General features: G+C 35.9%; 1 protein-coding gene across 1 annotated transcript in view; it reads right to left on the reverse strand.

Annotated features, from left to right (window-relative positions):
* Nucleotides 1-20,322, reverse strand: part of LOC111046351 — a 63,737-nt gene that overhangs the window by 22,648 nt on the left and 20,767 nt on the right. The window contains exon 6 of the mRNA XM_039441167.1: nt 18,292-18,472. Within this exon, the coding sequence (XP_039297101.1) occupies nt 18,292-18,472 (181 nt within the window). The remainder of the gene's footprint in view (nt 1-18,291; nt 18,473-20,322) is intronic.

Raw genomic sequence — 20,322 nt, forward strand, 5'->3', positions numbered from 1 at the left:
CCACTCAAGATTGAATCTTTGAATGTTTCCTCTATGATTCAACTATTTTCAGAGCAATATTTGGTTGTGAAAATGCCGGCAAACTGGCTTCAAATTTGCCGCTATACACTATTATTATAGTAGCCTACATACGTTACCTGACTTAATTCAGAGTGAAAATTTTATTGTGAGACAGATAATAATATTAATTTTAATAATATAAGTCATGAGCCAAAGTCTGTTCACTTTTTAGGAGTGAAGTAAACTTTTTTAGAAGTCTAGTTCACAGTACCTACAGTATTACGTGTATGCTAAGTGTAATCAGTCAGGCCCCTACGTACAACAATATGTAATGGCTGAGAGCGTAAAGGTGTAATACATCAGAACTCAAAGCTCAGTGAATAACAAACATGATCTGGGTTCGAATCTCGGTCAATGACATTTTTTTTGTCGATGAATTTCAACTTTTATTACCTATTTTTTTATATTAGCTACCGTAATTTAAATTTCAATAAATTTTTTAGATATATTTTGAGACAAAACTGTGAAATATGCAATTATATTAATTTTTCCATCACAAAATAGTGATGGTGAATAGTATTTCAAAATAGTAATGAAAATTCTATTCATCCATCTATCCATGAGATATTGCACCTGGCACAAAGCGCGAGCTGTAAAAATTCAAACAATTATTCGAAATATTAATAGTATAAAAATATGGTCACTATTGTAAATTATGAATTAGTAATATTGAAATTAATTGACAGTGAAAGTTGTCATAACCAAGATTCAAACTATCAAAATAGGCTGTTTGAATTTTATTTATTTTTCAATTTCTTTCATATTGGGAAGTTTTTTTTTTGGTGTGGCGAAAAATAGCGTTCGCAACATGGGCAAAAATGTTTTTCCGGCTCTCGAATGCTTCAAGTTCTCGACTTTGTTTCAAACTTGAAAACGGCGATCTCGAGCCGGGAAACGTACATTTTCGACCCTAGGTGTGAAATATACTATATGGCCCTGGAGCTGTAAAATAGCCTTGAAGTCAGCTGATTCTGATTTGATGTGAACATGTTTACAAAATAGTTTTTGAAACGAAATCAGTTTATGCTTCTAGAATTGAATAAAGTATTTTGCAATAAGATACTATCATTTTATTGGGAAGAATGAAATACAAATAAGATATCATATACTATTCAAATTCAATTTTCAGAGTATGATAGAATCTAACCTCAAACCTCATAGTACTTCGTTCATCACGAAACATGGTGAATAATTTTGGAACTACTTGGGCAATATTCATGGTGCTGAACATTTTCACAAATAATTTATGAGACGGAGTCAGTTTATACTTCTAGAATTGAATAAAGTATTCTGCAATAATATACTATGGTTTTATTTGGATGAATGAAATACAGATAAGATATATATTATATACTACCCTATTTGATCAGAGTGAGATAGAACTTCTAACCTAAACTTCCCAAGTCAATGACAACAAGCATTGTTGACTTTGATATTCAGATTGGCCAAATTTCAAGTCTGCTAAAACAGCTTTTAAAAAAACTCTTCATCATTTGTGTTTATTATTCAATGATTAAAACATTTATAATAATATCATCTTATCGTCATATGAAAGAATAAAAAAGTATAAACTCAACCTCCCACATAATTGAACATAATCTTTCAGGTTATTTAGACAAATCAGGATGAAAATAAAAATACTTGGACAATTTCCTGATATTCAGATTACCTCAGATTTGCTAGAGCTATGACCTTTAACTTTTGCTTTTGGAAGTGCTTAATGAACAATAATTATTCTCATATTGTATATTTTTCTGTGTGGCGGAAAATAGCGTTCACACCATGGGCAAAAATGTTTTCCGGCTCTCAAATGCTTCAAGTTCTCGACTTCGTCTCAAACTTGAAAACCGCGATCTCGAGCCAGGAAACGTACATTTTCGACCCTAGGTGCGAAATATACTATATGGCCCTGGGGCTGTAAAATAACCTTGAAGTCAGCAGATTCTGATTTGATGTGAACATGTTTACAAAATAGTTTTTGAAACGAAATCAGTTTATGCTTCTAGAATTGAATAAAGTATTTTGCAATAAGATACTATCATTTTATTGGGATGAATGAAATACAAATAAGATATTATAAACTATTCAAATTCAATTTTCAGAGTATGATAGAATCTAACCTCAAACCTCATAGTACTTCGTTCATCACGAAACATGGTGAATAATTTTGGAACTACTTGGGCAATATTCATGGTGCTGAACATTTTCACAAATAATTTATGAAACGGAGTCAGTTTATGCTTCTAGAATTGAATAAAGTATTCTGCAATAATATACTATGATTTTATTTGGATGAATGAAATACAGATAAGATATATATTATAAACTACCCTATTTGATCAGAGTGGGATAGAACTTCTAACCTAAACTTCCCAAGTCGATGACAACAAGCATTGTTGACATTGATATTCAGATTGGCCAAATTTCAAGTCTGCTAAAACAGCTTTTAAAAAAACTTTTCATCATTTGTGTTTATTATTCAATAATTAAAACATTTATAATAATATCATCTTATTGTCATATGAAAGAATAAAAAAGTATAAACTCAACCTCCCACATAATTGAACATAATCTTTCAGGTTATTTAGACGAATCAGGATGAAAATAAAAATACTTGGACAATTTCCTGATATTCAGATTACCTCAGATTTGCTAGAGCTATGACCTTCCACTTTTGCTTTTGGAAGTGCTTAATGAACAATAATTATTCTCATATTGTATATTTTTCTGTGTGGCGGAAAATAGCGTTCACACCATGGGCAAAAATGTTTTCCGGCTCTCAATCTTTTCTAGTCCTCGGCCTACGGCCTCGGACTATAAAATCGATTTCAAGCCGGAAAAGTCTCATTTTCGGCCCTAGATGCGAAATAAACTATTACTGTTATCTCAAGCCGATAGTCCACGTAGTTCTCTCCCTTGAAGCTGTGTGACACTGGTAGACTCTCATATTGTGCCGTTCATACACTCTCACCCGGCCAAAAAAGTAAAAATTGACAATAATCGACAGTAATCGGCTTAAGATAACAGTAAAAGTTACATCATAATATCCCTGTACTATGGGATACCTACTTACGCAATTGTTTCTCTATGATAATACCCGATAATTACTGATAATCTATACTAGGTGTATAATGTTCATAAGTTGTATAATGTTTATTATATGTGTAATGTTTATAATATTTATTAAGTGTATAATTCATGTCCTTAGAATGCCTGAAGACTGTTTCCCATTGAATGTCCCACTCCAAAAACTATTAGGCAGAAGAAGTATAGGTAGACCAAGGAAGAGATGAACGCCGGAACAGGCTTGGAAAGCCTAATCCATGACGATGATGAAAATGATGGTAATCTTTACTATAGTGAAGGGAAGAGCTGGCTTTTATACGTAGGGAATACGAAATTCACAAATGATGCATCATCACGTCTCAACTACTCAACTGATTAACTTGAAATTTTGTATTTCTATTCTCAATTCACCAAGGATGGTTATAGACCTATTTGAAGTTCTTCAGGATCTCAGTGGGTCAAGTTTTTAATTAACAACACCCCTGCATAGCACGATTTACTTGCCAGTATCTGATGATACTTGAAAATACTTCATACTTCACTAGGTGGCCGATTTCAATTCAAAGTACACTAGCGCTGCATGTGAGTCTATGTATCTTCAAGATCTTTGAGTTAGACCAAACAGTGCTTCGTTCAGATCCACGTTCACTGACCAGTCTCATCGTTCACCAACCGATCAGTGGCTTTGAACACAACCAATCTGAGAGCTATCACACGCGCTGACACATCATTTCAGCTCGTTAATAATACAACATAATTCACAACTTCTATGAAATGATACGGCTTGAGATAAGTGCGGTTTCTGAAATTTATTTTCTATTAGAACTCTGTATGGAAATCATGTATCATGAATTTGGATTATTATAAGGATCAACGATGTTGAAGCCTCAGAGTAATGTAATAGAGAAACAATAGCGTAAGTAGATATCCCATGGTATAGGGAATTGATGTTGCAACTTTTGCTGTTATGTCAAGCTGATTACTGTCGATAATTGTCAGTTTTTACTGTTTTGTTGGGGTGAGAGTGTATGAACAGCACAATTTGAGAGACTACCAGCTTCACACAGCTGCATGGGAAAGAACTACATGAACTATCGGCTTGAGATAACAGTAAAAGTTGCGACATAAACGCCCTATACCATGGGATATCCACTCAGGCTATCTTTTCTCTGTGGTAATATTTGAAGATTGATTGTTTATTTCAAGTAGGATCCCCAATAAACCTCCTGTAAAATTATTCTTATAAAATAAATATTCAGCTGTTTTCATAATTTTTATCAACTCTGTATAATTAATAGTTGCGGTTTTCAAAGGTTAAAATACAACAGTTCTTAAGCGAGTTCTACAACCCAGGGGGTCACTACTTGATTCATAGATGACCAAGTAGGTATATGAATTATTCATGATGATTTGTTATATATTGCTGATATACCGAACATGATATACTGGATTGACTCAACTTGATTATAGCTATATGAATGATCTATCTATCAATCACACAGCAGTTTTGCAAAATTCTTCCAATCGACCAGTAGGGGAAATATGACAGTTAAAGGGAACTTTTTTGCTTGAAATCCCCCTCCCACCTCCAACCCTTCTCCCATCCCACCACCCCCCGCCTCTCAAGCCACACTCGCTGGGTGGGGGGTGTTCTAAAAATAGATTTTCCCCCTACCACACCTCTCTCTCACCCACTCTCTCACCCACTCTCGCTCACTCTCTCTCTCCCGCTCTCTCTCCCACTCCCTCTCTCCCTCACTCCCTTTCCCTCTCTCACTCTCTCTCTCCCTCTCTCTCTCTCCAATCCAATCTAATCTAATCTGATCTAATCTAATCTGATCTAATCTCCCCCCCTCTCTCTCACCCCCTCTCCCAGTGAGGACGAGGGGGATGAAGAAGGAGAGAGATATCTCTCTCTCTCAAATAGATTTCCCCTTCCCCTTCCCCAGTATAGACGAGGGGGGTGGATATCGATTATAGATATTGACTATTGACTATTGAATGAGGGAAAAAATAATTTCCCTTTGAGGGAAAATTTCCCTCTCTCTCTCTCTCTCTCTCTCTCTCTCTCTCTCTCTCTCTCTCTCTCTCTACATCTAATGCTATACTGTCAGATTAAAGTGAATCCATTAAAGTGAATTGAGAAATTCCCTATCTCTCTCTCTCTCCACATCTATTGCTTAATAATCTAATGCTATACTGTCAGATTAAAGTGAATCCTTATCTCTACAATAATCTAAGTTCTATAATATCCATATTATGCTTGATTTCCAACTGACAGTCAAGAGTTCAATCAAATTGTTTATCAATATTATGCATGTGTAAAAAATTGAGCTCTTTTGCTGTACAAGCAGCCAGTCGTTATTGTTAAAGTGTTTTCTCCAACAATATGTGAGTATAATAAATTGGAATGAGCTAGCATATATAAAAATACTTACATATTCTCAGACCTATTTCAATTGGGGTGGTATCTTAATACTCAACGCCTATAGTTACCATGGAGCTCTCTTAAGAATATGCAATTCCCACTCGCATTCAATTCCCATGAACAAGAATTGAAACTTCTGATGTTATCCTCATTCAAAACCACTGTATATTCTTTTGGTAACTTAATAGTGTGTTTAAAGTCACCTTCACTATCAATATCAATAATTTTAAGGTGAATTTCGCCATTATCTGCAAATGTTACCTTCGTTACTACAAAACAATCAAAAGGATAAAATTCATAACCCCAATCAGCTAGTGGATTTTCTTCTACAGAGAACTCATTGGAACTTCTTCAATCAAAATAGTGAGACATTGTCTGAACTTATCAGCTCGACTGTCTAGAGAGAAGTGACGCGCGTGCTATTCCCCCCTGTGGCTGAATGTTTCCCCCTTCCCAAATTCTATAGATAAGAGTGTATGGTTTCATATAACTCCTACATCAAAAAACTGTTACATTCAGTTAATCAATCATAGACGCATGAAAAAAATGTATAATGACTCTTATTCATCATCTTGAAGTAGCATGTGTTTGTGTCAGCAAGAAAACCGTTAAAGCTGACTGTACTTCAAATTCAAATTTCTCCCTCATATGCCAATTAGTGTTATCCTTTCAAAAGATTTTATGTTTTCGGAGACAACACAAAGCCTTTATATTGTGCTAACCCCATTTTTGTTGTTATCATTTCTGCAACCTGATTTTCGGAAATGTTATGTTGCTTAGCTTCTATCCAATTCATATTAAAACTAATGCGTGCATACCCACTGACGATATCATGAGCTATCTTATGGATGAATAAATTAAGATGAATGCAGCTGAACATTGCAGTCTCATAACAGACCCCTCTTCCGAATCTTTAATTGCCTCAGCTATTTCATCACAAATGATTTTCACAGTGACTTCCATCTCGTTTTTCTTAATAAAATCACCTATATCATTTTTAGTTGCATACTTGTCTGCGATTTGATTAATCAGAGTAGCAATAGCATCTTTTGTAATGAATTGTTCAATACCATACATAATATTAGCTTTTATTGCACTCGTCATTTCAGATAATCATTTCTCAAACTCTTCCTTTGTTAATGAAGAACTAGTCAATTTCTGCAAAGCAGATTCTAAATATTGCTTATCAATTGGTGATGGCTGTGTTTCATTTACTTCAGTAAAAATTTCTGTACTAAGCTTTTTTGATTTAGTATTGAGGTAGTTTATGTCCAGGACCTCCAAATTCTCAATTTTATCTGATATGGCTTTTAATTTCTCATCTAAATAACCTTTATCAACTTTATCGTTGTTAATACTGATCAACTGGGATGGAAAGCTGTATGTTTAAGTTTTCACTTCTCCTAGAGCAGATTCTAAAGTTAGAGTTCTCTCTGCAATAGCTTTATCAATATTGGCACTAAAATTTTGTAATGAACTTAGAATATGTTCTCTTTCAATTATGCTGACACCGATATTCTTAGTATTTTCCAAAACGAGTTTGGTTATTTGTAAATCTAAATAAAATTCCACAGATTCTCTGATTCCTTGCTGATTTATCAATTCAATTATTTTCTGTGTTATCAAGTCAATATCGCACGTAAGATTGGCACTACTAGGTGTATCAATCTGACCAAATTGATGCAAAGTCATCGTAACACTAAACAATTAGTTTTGCTTCTTTTAGCTCTTCAATTTATAGATGCGATCTCAACATCATGTCCAGTGTTGCCGGAAGATTTTGAGGAAAAGAATTAATTTAATCTTTCCACTAATTCATCAAAATTATCAAAGTATTGATAAATTCTATCATGAGAATTATTTTTTGCAAATTTCAATGAACCCCATCCCTTCTTTTTATAAATCTTTTTACTGGGAAATAGTTTCTGAATCATTTGCGATTTAATTCCCTGATTACGTTTAACATACCCTCTTCGTTCTAAATGTATGTTTGCTTAAGATTTTTTTATACTTATCCAGATCTCTCTGATTATAAAGATTTGAATTCGGCCTTGAACTGAATAATAACTCAAGTGAACCATGTGTTATACAAAATCTGTCATTATAAATATCTATATACCCGTTATCGAATATTACTTGCTGATCTCCAATATAATACATGTCATCTTTAGAATCATATGAAATTCCATAACTAATCAAATTATTTAATTTCTCTGCATGGAACGTTTTTAGGTATTGTGCCAACACCTCATCGTTTTCACTAGAACCAAGTAAACTGTTTTCAAATTTAGTTGAGCTTAAAAGATTCTCTGTTGAACTCCCATAGCTTTTATCATAACTTGCCTCCTCCTCCTCATCAATCTCCATGCTCTCTTCTTCCTCTTTTACTTCTTCCTTTTTTGGTGTAAAACCATGATTTGAGTGGAAACTGGATTTGGTTTTTCCCAGTTCAATTATGGGCTCTATCGATGGTGAGAGCATTTTCCTGTTTTATTCCTCCGATCATTTTTCAAAATTAAGTAAGCTTTTATGCTTGTCACTGATTACTCTTCTCAATTTCTCAATCTTATCGATTAAACTGACGTTCTTGCTATTTAGTTTTCTCCAACATGTTTTAGACAACAAGACTGTACAAAGAATTAATCTCTACTGGACAGTAAGAAACGTATTGAGTGAATCTCGGTATTTACCGCTATTAATTCCGCACTCGCTCATAATAGTTACAAAATTATGAGGTTTATGAGATTCCAAACTTTATGACAAAGTTTACTGAAATCTCCATAAGAAATATCTCCTCCAACATGATCTCTGTGAATTTATTTGAGACTCAATAAATCTATCTTGAAGATTATAATCATATTTGCATTGTCCCCAGTGAAATGTTTCTGCATAGCTCCATAACTCTGAACTAAATATGCCGTGTCAATATTATGATGTTGGCCCATAGTAAAATATTCTCTTATTTGAGGTACATGATTAAGTTGTAAATCGTCAAATATAACTAAAGAATATTCTGATATTTTTTTTGGATGTGGTATAGTTTCAGAATTGTTGTTTATATGAAATTCAATATCCTTTATGTTGGAAAAAACACTTTTTAAAAAAATATATTTATCTTGATACTCATATAAGTAAGAAATCACCTTACTTTACTTTCAGCGATGCAATTTCAGCAACCCTCACTCCACCCCCTATCACGTGACCTTGGCTCCACCCATCACTGCTCTTAGCCTGAATGATGTCACATTGGATTACAACCTTCTCTGCGCTCGCATTTTCCACTATTTACAATACCTTGAATTAAATACAAAATACAACTCTTTCCTTATGTCTACTGGGGTTATGCTTTAGAACATCTAGCTTAATTCTAATTTTTCAATTCAAATCAATGTTAGAGCTCTCAAATTCCTCCTCTAACCAATAGTTAGACACATACAATTCTTCTAGGCTCTCAAACTGTAAAATATACCATATCTTGTTTCTATTGTACACTTCTTTTATTGCAATAATGACCAACTCTGTACCTTCTGGTAACTCTTCTAATCTTTTGCACTGTCCTATTTTTACTTTCCCTTCAATTTCCAGCATAGTAATGATGTTGAATTGCTCCACTTCTGTCTGTGTGAATGGGGTGTCTTCCAAGTTTTTCCATACATTTGACAAAAATTTTAGATTCTGCATTTTTGAAAAGATGTTACCATTATAGCTTGTCATGCCATTGGTGGTAATTTCACAAAAAATTCCTCCCCTTGATAGACAAATAATTTCTTTTTGGACATTGTATGGGATTACAAAATAACCCACTTTCTTAAGGTCTTCTATTGCGTTGTATGCATTTAGAAAAACATTTTTGTGATACCCTTTTACAATATACACATGTTTCGAACCTTCCTTCTCTCCTTGAACACCTACAAATGGGAATTTTCCCTTATTATCTACAGAAAATGCAGTCACATTATAAACCCCACAAGGCTCAAAATTCCACCAATGTGAATAAAAATATGGTTCAAGTTGCTCTCTTAAATTCCCAATCTCCTTCTCAAATTCTATAAGTTGTTTGTGCTGCTCCTTCATGCTCTCTGTAGCCTCTAAAAACTCTACCTTTCTACGTTTGAGATAATTCTCATCCAACTCTAGCTTATGCTTTCTGGTAGATAGTATTGTGATTGGAGACAAGGGCTGTATCTCTTTAACAGGGTATGGGAGAAGCTTACAGGTTATGTTTGCTCGTTTTCTTAAGACTTGTGGTATCAAGTTACCTGTTGCTACAAGGCCCAACTTATCTAGGTCAACAACTTTGGATATGGTAGAGAAAACTATGGTTGACTTGGAGAAATATGTCTCACAACTCTTAATATAACACTTTTGTATAAAACTAATATTGTCCTTGTTGTCTGTATCCTCGAAAATTTCCACATAATTAATGGGTAGTAGATTAAAGCTAAATGCAGAGATTACATAGGATATTATTTCATTTCATTGTTGTGGATTGGTAGACAGATTTGATTGTACTCCAGTCAATTTCTTGGTATTGCTATTTCCCCAGTAAACATATTGTAAGAGATTGTTGAAAACCAAACAACAGCTATTCTTTTAATTGTTTGTCAGTTTGGTCTACATTTTAGCTAAGGATACAGAAAATATAGGAGCATTTTGGAAATAATTCTTACTGTCATTTAAGAGTGACAAGCAATCTTGAATAGGGTCAAATTGATTAGAGCTATAGTTATTTCTAATGCTGTAGTTATAAATTGTTGCTTCCAAACTAGTAATACCATGCATTTTAGCCAAGTCAGAGGCTAAGGTTTCACATAATCTTGTATCTGGACAGGCAATAAAGTCTACAATATGGTTACCTAGCTGCTTATTTAAACCAGAGCTTGTCATTTGACAAATAAACTTATTATAAATTTTTACTCTCACATTTATATTAACCCAAGTCAAGCAATCAATTCCAACAGTTCCATCATTATTCACAATTACATTATAGTCTTCTTTATACTCTCCTTGGAGACAAAAACAATGATTCATAGTTAGAAAATCACACATTCCACTCTTGTCAAATATTCCATCAAAGTCCTGTGTTATGTCCAAGTCCAGAAGATAGAAATGTTCCTTCCTAAGCTACCCAAAATTGTTGGTAACTCCTCCATTAATGTAGCAATTGGGACATTGGCAAGCTCTACTTTGTATGGTATCCCCACTGGATTGTAGTACTTCTGCTGCACTACTCTATAGTTGTCCTCCCCAAGCAGTTGTGAAATCTTCTTTGACATATCGCTTCCACTGTCCAATAAGTATAGCAACTTTGCATTAACTCCATGCTTAGCTGACACCATTTTGGAGAATTTTCCTCTCAAGTACAAATTGAATGATCCACACATCTCCTCCTTTAGAATAAAACGTCCTCTATCCAGTTATTGGCAGTCCTCCAAACCACAAACCTTTACCAGCATAATATTGTCACAAAAGGGTTCTGTTATAGGCACAAGATTTGATTCATCCTGCACCAACAGTTCTTCTCCAGCAGTGTAATCAATTTTCCCAATGTCTGTAATAAGGTTGTCATTGCACAGATTTTCTGTCAACAGCCACAAACCAAACCTCTCATTGGTAGGCTTTATTTTATCACCACAAAGCTGAGAAACACTAAACACTTTGGAAGAAGCCATGTTCACTGTTTCGCTGCTACTATCAAACTGAGCGAATGTCAATTATTCTGGAGTATTTATAGGGATACAGCTAAGAAGAAGGATACTGCGCATGTGCAAAGATAACTGGATTTCGTGTGAAGGGAGTGTCTTCCAAGTTTTTCCAAACATCTGACAGAAACTTAAGTGATTCTATTCTAGGAAATGTATGACCATTATAGCTTGTCATAACATTGAGTGTAATTACACAAATGTTCTCCCTCCTTCTCCCCATTCCTCTCTCATTTTTCCTCTCCTGCTAAATTAGTGTTGGAGGAGGGCAAAGGAGGAGGAGGAGGAGGAGGAGGAGGAGGAGGAGAACGGATGACAAAGGAGGACAAAGGAGGAGGAAGGAGGACACAGCAAATCGAAGGTTAGTTAGTTATTTGATTGGTGTGTGCTCATGTGAGAGGGTTGTGGAGTGGGGGTCGCTGAAATTGCATCACCAAAAGTAAAGTAAGGTGATTTCTTACCTATATGATGCTAACAAGTACACAGCATGCACATTATCAATTTCTAGAACAGAGACACATGCCAAACAGGGGGGCATTAACATGCAGTGTTATTGTTTTTCAAAATTCAAAAAATTAACTCGTTTCTTGATTGCAATTTCATTTAATGAATTTGATTCAATTGCAAACAATATTGAATTTTAAACAGGATGTCAAGATGCTGATTTGCCATTAACAAAAACAGAAAATGTACACTTTCCAATTTTATCTGATATATTTGAATTACTCGATATACTAGACACAGGTCATCCACATATGATTGTACAAATGATTCATCATTATCTGTTGTTACAAATTCCAATGAACTTTGGAAATGCTTGTACGATATTGCAGATAAAAAATATAAAAGAACTTAGATCATTGACCTCTCTGTAGAGATATGAAATTCACTTTATTCTGACAGTATAGCATTAGATGTAGAGAGAGAGAGGGGATTTTTCCCTCAAAGGGAAATTATTTCTTCCCTCATCCAATAGTCAATAGTCAATAATCGATATCCACCCCCCTCATCTATACTGGGGAAGGGGAAGGGAAAATCTATTTGAGAGAGAGAGAGATATCCTTCTCTCCTTCTTCATCCCCCTCGTCTTCACTGCGAGAGGGGGTGAGAGAGAGAGGGTGATTAGATTGGATTAGAGAGAGAGAGATTGATTGATTGATTGATTATATGCCTTTATTAGGGCGGAATTAGGACTCCTGGTCCTCTCTGCCACACAACCCTTTACAAAAGAAGAAAAATTTACATAAGAACAGAAAAAAAAATAGATTACATATTATGTAATAAGATTACATAAGATTAATATATAAGTAAATAAAACTATTAATCAAAATACAATAACATATAATAAAAGATAATTTTAAACTTTATAAACTTTATACAATTGGAAACAATATTTCAAATTCCACTAGATAAATCTATAGGAGAACCTATCAGAAATGAAGATATAATCGAGTTGCCATTCACTCACACTTGCACACAAAACAACCCTAAAAATAAAGATTTTACAAAGTATAATAATTATCAAAACAATATATTAAGATGAAATATTTTTGTATCTGTAGTTAAATTCATGTAGATTGATACAATGTAAATAGACAATAAAAATAAAGCTGAACCCGACCCAAGCCTAATCTGCGCCACCAGATCCCAGCCAATTCAATACTGCCGCGCCAAACAGAGCTCGATCGCCAATACTCTTCACAGTTGGAGGCAACAGATTCCAGATCCGACAAGCTGATACATGGAATGATTTATTATACATAGATGTTCTATGATTTGGAATAACCAATAGTTGGGAGCCCTGCCTGGTACCTCTCACACTACGATCTCCAATAAAAACAAATTTATGTGCCAAATAACCTGGGGTTTTTACATGCAAAAGGTCATGAAGCAGCATCAGAATGTGGTACTCCCTCATTTTCTTGAGTTTTGGCACATGTAGTTGCTGGAAAAATGGGGTGATATGATCATCTCTTCTTAGATTGAAGATGAACCGGATGCAATAGTTCTGAGCCCTCTGCAGTCGCTCAGACAAGGCCACAGTCATGTCATTGATCACAATGTCACCGTAAGAGAAGTATGGGAAAATTAATGACTTAACCAGCATCACTTTCACATGAAGCGGAATGAAGTCACTAATCTTCTTAAGCGAGTGGATACCTGCAAATACCTTATTACAGGTGGTGTTAATTTGTTTCGTCCAGTCGAGTGTTTTGTCTATTGTCAGTCCCAGATTTGTAACAAAGTCACTGTAATTCAAATTTATGTCGTTTATTTTGATGTATGGTCCATTATCAAAGCTGAAACCTCGGCGAGTCATGAGTTTAGTGTAGCCAATAATTATTGCCTTGGATTTCGTTTCATTAATTTTAAGTCCATGTTTCAAAGTCCAGTCCGTAAGAGTCTCAAGTTCACTATTCATATTGTCAACTGTAGCAGTAAAGTCGTTCAAGTCAAAGTGGATGTACAATTGCAGGTCATCGGCATATAGGTGCTGTTTGGAGAATCTGAAGATATTGGTTACATCATTTATATATATACTGAACAAAAGAGGCCCAAGTACAGACCCCTGGGGAACGCCCCTCCCTAAAATGTGATAGCCAGATGAGAACCCATTGTACTTAACAGATTGGCACCTGTTACTCAGGTAGGAACCGAACCAATCCACTACATGAGTGGAGAACCCCAAATTCCTCAGTTTTTTCAACAGGAGAGGGTGGTAGACGCAATCGAAAGCTTTACTGAAATCTATCAGCACTAGCAGAGTAGCCTGTCTTCCATCCATCGCTTTACGAATATCCTCAGTCACACAAAGCAATGCAGTGGTGGTACTGTGGCCTTTCTTAAAACCAGATTGAAAATCACTTAGAGAATTGTTCATTGTAAGATAATTATTAACCTGCTGATGCACTACCCTCTCTAAACCCTTCGAAAGGGGTGAGAGAATATGTATGGGCCTGAAGTCAGACGGTGAAACGGGATTTGGTATTTTATTGAGGGGTAAGACGGCTGAGTATTTCCAGTAGGTTGGAAAAATGGAAGATAGAAGTGAAAAGTTATACAAATGTGTTATATAAGGAAGAGTGACAGGGAGAGTATCTCTTATGAACTTTATAGGAAGAGAGTCCTCACCAACTGCATTGCTTCTGATCCTGTTTAGGCAGTGGAAAACTTGAAGTTCCGAAACTTCAGAAAATTCGAACTCATTTTCTAGAGCGTTTACTCGGAGAGTGTCTGCATATGCCCGGGCACCCTCATCACTGACTGGGACATTGCAGAAAAAAGAGTTGAGCTCTTCAAGGCTATGAGTAATGTTAGGCAGTTTCTTCTCTTTACCCAACCCCATACTTTTCACGGTTCTCCAGACACTTGCAGAGGAACGATTGTCTGTCAGTAGGGCTCGAAAGTAATGGGATTTTGAATTTCGTATCCTCAGCTTACAACGATTCCTAAGCCTTTTGTACTCTGCAAACATCATTGGACACCCACATCTCTTAGCCAAGCGGAATTTTTTGTCACGCTCGTTCATAAGCTGACGTATGTCCGGTGTTATCCAGGGAGCTGGTCTCCTAGTTACCTTTTTGCACCTCAACGGCACATGTTTATTGAACAGCTCGCACATAATTTGTTGGAATACTTCCAGCTTCTCATCAATAGTAGCAGCCATGACAACATGATGCCAAGGAACAGTGAAAAGGTCAGCAAACAACTCCGAGTAGTTAATATTCTTATAATCACGGTATCTTATGATTCTTGCTTGTGACTTGGGGGCTTTCACAGCATAAATGCAATAAACCAGATCATGAGCTGAGAGACCCGGCACTGGCACCTGTCCATGACTCTTCACAGCATCAGCATCACAAACAGAGACAAGATCCAACAAAGTGTGGGAAGTGGCTGTGTGGTGTGTAGCCTGTAGCGGAAGTATTGTCATATTGCAAGTAAAAAATATTGTCTTTAGTTGTGTCAAGTCAAAAGTGTCACGTCCAAGCAAGTCTGTGTTAAAGTCACCCATAACAATGACATGACTGTAAGCCGGCATACACTGCAGGAGAGCGTCCTCGAATTCACACATATATCCTATGTGTGGAGGGCGGTAACAAACTCCAATCAACACTTTGGAATTCGCCGCAACTATTTCAATAAACATAAACTCCGGCCTGTTAGGTCTGGAATTGTCGGACTGGAATAAAACTTTGGCTTTCAAATTTTCCTTTGCAAAAACAGCAACTCCCCCACCATTCTTATGAAGCCTATCATTCCTGAATATGCTAAAGTTATCAATGTGAATAGCGTTCGACGATATCGAAGGCCTCAGCCATGTTTCAGAGACCAACATCACATCACAGATCTGTGTGCCAAACAAATCACGGAATTCATCAATGTGACACTGCAGTGACTGCGCATTCACATGACATATTTTTAAAAAATTCTTGTGAGGTGAAAAAGCTTGTTCAATCAAGCCCTTCGTGCTTGGCGCGGCTGCACTATCATCTGGAGCTACACTCATGAGAATGATGACAAGACCAAGAGCCAGGGCACATGAAGGCAAGAGTCGAGCTAATCAATACATAGTTGATGTAATAAACGAAGGATTCAAACCACTCATACACACACGCACACACACATACACACGTTATTATAAAATTACCTGAGAAAAGTAAATTGCCAATCATAATGACAGAAGGTTCGAGCAGAAACTGAACTGTACTTTATATCTAGATTATAAAAGCTGGATACAAGAGCTTGTCAACCATTACTAGCTTCAAAGCAAAAGATTCTTGACAAACTAAAGAATAAGAACGTGCTAGTCAAGAGCCCAACATGAGGAGCAATTATAATTTATGATAATAACGAAACAGTGGATAAGATTTAGAGTAATTAACTGAAGTAATGTAAAATAGAGGTTACAATATTTTGCTATTATTATGATGAAGCAAAAGAATGAATAGCGACCATAGTTGCACATTAAAATGAGAGACAATGATTGTATTGAAATAAGCTCTATGGAGATCCACTGACATAAATTTAAGGAACAAAAATCGAATTATTATAAGGAGAAGAAATAAAATAGGTACAGTGAAGAAGAGAGAAGATGCAACTGCATTAACTGATCATTAGATTATTAGATCAATAGATAAGTGATAAAAAATAATAATAAGAATATTTATGTATAAATATAATACAAATAATCCCACTTCAATCAATGATTCAATTTAAGAAGTAATACAAACAATATACACATAAATAATATATCCTTTGAGAAGCTGGCATGAGGCTTAGCCTCAAATCAAACTTGAAATAATTGTCTACTAGTAATCAAGTACAGCACAAAAGTTGAGAAAGTCAATCATCAATAAATATGGAGATCAATAGAAAATTAAAAAAAAAAAGAAAAAGAAATAATAATAAAAAAAAATAACAGTACTTGAGACCGAAAGTATGAGAGAAGAAATCAAATAAATGCTGTGTATAGTGTTTATGAATAAATGGAACAAATAAAAATAAAATAGAAGTTAATTCATGTTATTCTCGAAAGTTTAATCTAAGGTCTACATAATTTCTAATTGAATTGAATTGAATTTCTAGGCTTCTAATTGAAAACTGAAAGCGTAAATACATATCTCAGACCTGGTTGGTTGCACTGTGCTTTTTACCCTCAGTGTCAGTCCAATGAATAATTCCATCAGAAGACCACACATTTTTATACCCAACTCTTTCACATAATGAATTATAGACCTGTATTCTACGTTGTGTTAAGTCTTCCCTTATAACAACGCCAGTACCTTTCAGCTTTTTCTTTTGAGAAAAAACTGCATTCCGTTGGCGATAGCTGACGAATTTCACAATGATGGCGCGGGGTCGTGGTGGCGGGATGGTGGAGGCCGCAGCGGCCAGCCGACGCCCCACGCGATGCGAGCGATCGATGTCTTGCAGCTCGATATTAACACCCAGCTTGTCCTTGCAAACATCGATCACTAGTTCATCAGTGTTTTCCTTATTTGATTCTGGCACTCCGAATATGCGAATGCAGTTTCTTCTCTGATACTGCTCTAAATCGTCAATGCTACTAGATGATTGCTTGATTTTCTCGTCTCTGAGCTTGAGCTGCTCTTTCAACGAAGATACTTCTTTTTGAAGATCCACTATTTGAAGAATAGCAGAATTCAGAGATGCTGTCAACCCCTCGATGACCAGGGTGGAAACGTCTCTAACTAATCTGTCATATACATTGCTGTTATTCAGAATTTTATTTACGAAATTGTTCTCAATACCTGAGATAACAGCCGGTGATAAAGGGCGAGCCGGCTCAGAGGCAGAGCCTGGCTTCGAAGCAGTAGCTGTCGTCTGCTGTGGCACCTTATCTTTCACAGCTGATGAGGACGACTGCGATGATGACGATGACTGCTTATCTGCTGTTTTGCCCGACTGAGAACGAGTCACAGCAGTAAGTTTCGGTGAACTCATTATTAATATTCGTTTACACACTATTTGCAGCCACAACACGGAAGATACAGAAATTGTATACTGACAACTGTATAGAGCAAAGAAAACTGCGCACGATGACACGAATTTGAATTCGAAAATCCAACTTTGAACTAACGAAAAGCGTTAAAAACGAGGAGCTCGAACCTGACACAGCTTCTACTCAGAATCTATCATTATCTCAGAGAGGGAGAGGGAGAGAGAGAGAGAGAGAGAAAGAGAGAGAGAGTGGGTGAGAGAGAGAGAGAGGGTGAGAGAGAGAGAGAGTGAGTGAGAGAGAGAGAGAGAGAGAGAGAGAGAGAGAGAGAGAAGAGAGAGAGAGAGAGAGAGTGAGAGTGAGAGGGGGGAGAGAGGTGTGGGAGGGGGAAAATCTATTTTTAGAACACCCCATACCCTGCGTGGTGGGGGCGAGGGGCGGGGGGAGGTAGGATTGGAGATTGGTGAGAGGGGGGGAGGGGGATTTCGAGCAAAAAAGTGCGTTCAAACTGTCATATCTCCCCTACTTCGACCTATGGAGAGAGCTATCAGTATCTAGATTTGCAAACTCACTGTGATCCATGACAGGTTTCCTTGTTTTTGCATAGAAATTTCTGACCTCCGTGTATCTTATACTTCTTCCTCCATCAGGTAACTTTATGGCGTATAATTCACTTATACCATTCCCATACTCAATGTTTGATGTGTTAGTTCTTCCAATCACCGTATGTGATATCCGAAATATGCGATCATTCTGTACAAACAAAAAATGCCACATTAATTCCACCAAGCTCAATCTAGATGATTCACATGTGTACACAGACATCTATTATATAAAAGCAGAATGGCACCGATTCATCCACTCACTCACTCACTTACTCACTTAGGGCCGGTTTCCGAGCTCGGGATCTAAGTTCTGGACTTACAGAGTCCAGGACTGAATTGAGCTCTCGGGTCTGAATTGACTTTCTTAGTCACGATTTTATCTTCTAAACTCCGGAGTCTATCAAGTTCTCGACTTATTTGAGTCCAGGACTTTAACGCATTAAACGTGAGGGAAATTCACAATATTTTGCTGTTGTGTTGTTGGTATTATAGCAAAATGGAAACAGCTGATTACAGTGGGATAATTCAAATGGGCATGCTCTCCAAACTATATTGTGAAACTATGTTTAGATTTCTTTGTAGGCTTATTCAAAGCAAAACCTTTGAAAGGTGAATGAATGAACAATTCATTTTACGTTATGCTATTATTGATCATTGATCCTAACCAGTGATTTTGGAATAAAAATTTCATTAGGCTATTAAGTTTGAGAACGTATTTTGTTTAAAAAAAAACTGGAGAAATAAACATTTCATTTCACGATATGCTATTATTGATCATTGATCCTAACCAGTGATTTTGGAATAAAAATTTCATTAGGCTATTGAGTTTGGAAACGTATTTGTTTTGGAAAAAAAACTGGAGTAATAATTTATTATTGTTATTATTATCAACATGTTGAATATGACATTGAATAATAACATTCAGATTGGAATATGAATTCCAAGGCAATCCTTGTATTATTTTGCTTGAACATTTTCAGGTTATTTTACAGTTGTAAAATGAGGTCAGTTTCATACGCATATTTCTGATACAATTTCATTCCAAAATGAACTTGCAAACTATAAATTATGAATTTAGATGGACTAATTCATATAATTTAGTTATTCCATGATATCTATTTGGCTTTTTATCTACTCCAAAACAATAACTGAATTGTGTTTGCTCAGTTGAGCCTAGAACTTGAATTAAAACCCAACCCCAGTTGAGGGTTTAAAATCATGCTGTTTTGAGTCCTGGACTCGATGATTTTTGATAAATCCTTGACTCAGAAAGAGGCGAGAATCTAATTCAAGTCCAGGACTTATAAGCCCTTTACTCAGAAAGCGAAATTATAAACTCCATGGTCCAACATGATCTCTAAACTCCAGAGTCTATTTAACTTCTCAACTACGTCAACGCTCTGACTGGGAAAGCCAATTTTCTGACTCCAAAGTTTAAAGCCAGTTAAAGTCTAGAACTTAGCTAAATCCCGAGCTCGGAAACAGGCCCTTAGTCTATTCAAATAGAATTTCCAGAGCATGAAATTTTATTTCATTTGAGACCAATCGCAAGTTTCTATCATGTATCGTACTCACTCGTTTTAGAGACTCATGTATAACAATGGAGTAGCAAAAAATAAAAAATAAATAAATGTCATCATTTTCCAATTGGCTGTAACTTTTGAACGGTTTTGAAATCAGAAGTATGATTCATGGGAGTGGAACGTGGAAACAGTTTTCTACAATCTTGACTTTGGATTTTTCATCTGGAATGTCCCACAATAGGCCTACATTCATCTTTGAATATGCCAAAAATTTGTGATATTTTCCTCATTTTTACAGTCTTGCATATTCAAGGTTGCGTATATCGTGAATTACTCCCGATAAAAAATCCAAAAAGTAGTCAAGGTAGTAGAGAGACTTCTCTCCTTTTCTCACTTTAATGGATCATACTAACTTCTGTTTCCAATACCGTTTAAAAGTTACAGTCAATTGAAAAAATTAGGATTCTTTATTTTC

The sequence above is a fragment of the Nilaparvata lugens genome, chromosome 14 (assembly GCF_014356525.2).
Source record: "Nilaparvata lugens isolate BPH chromosome 14, ASM1435652v1, whole genome shotgun sequence".
Lineage (NCBI taxonomy): Eukaryota > Metazoa > Arthropoda > Insecta > Hemiptera > Delphacidae > Nilaparvata > Nilaparvata lugens.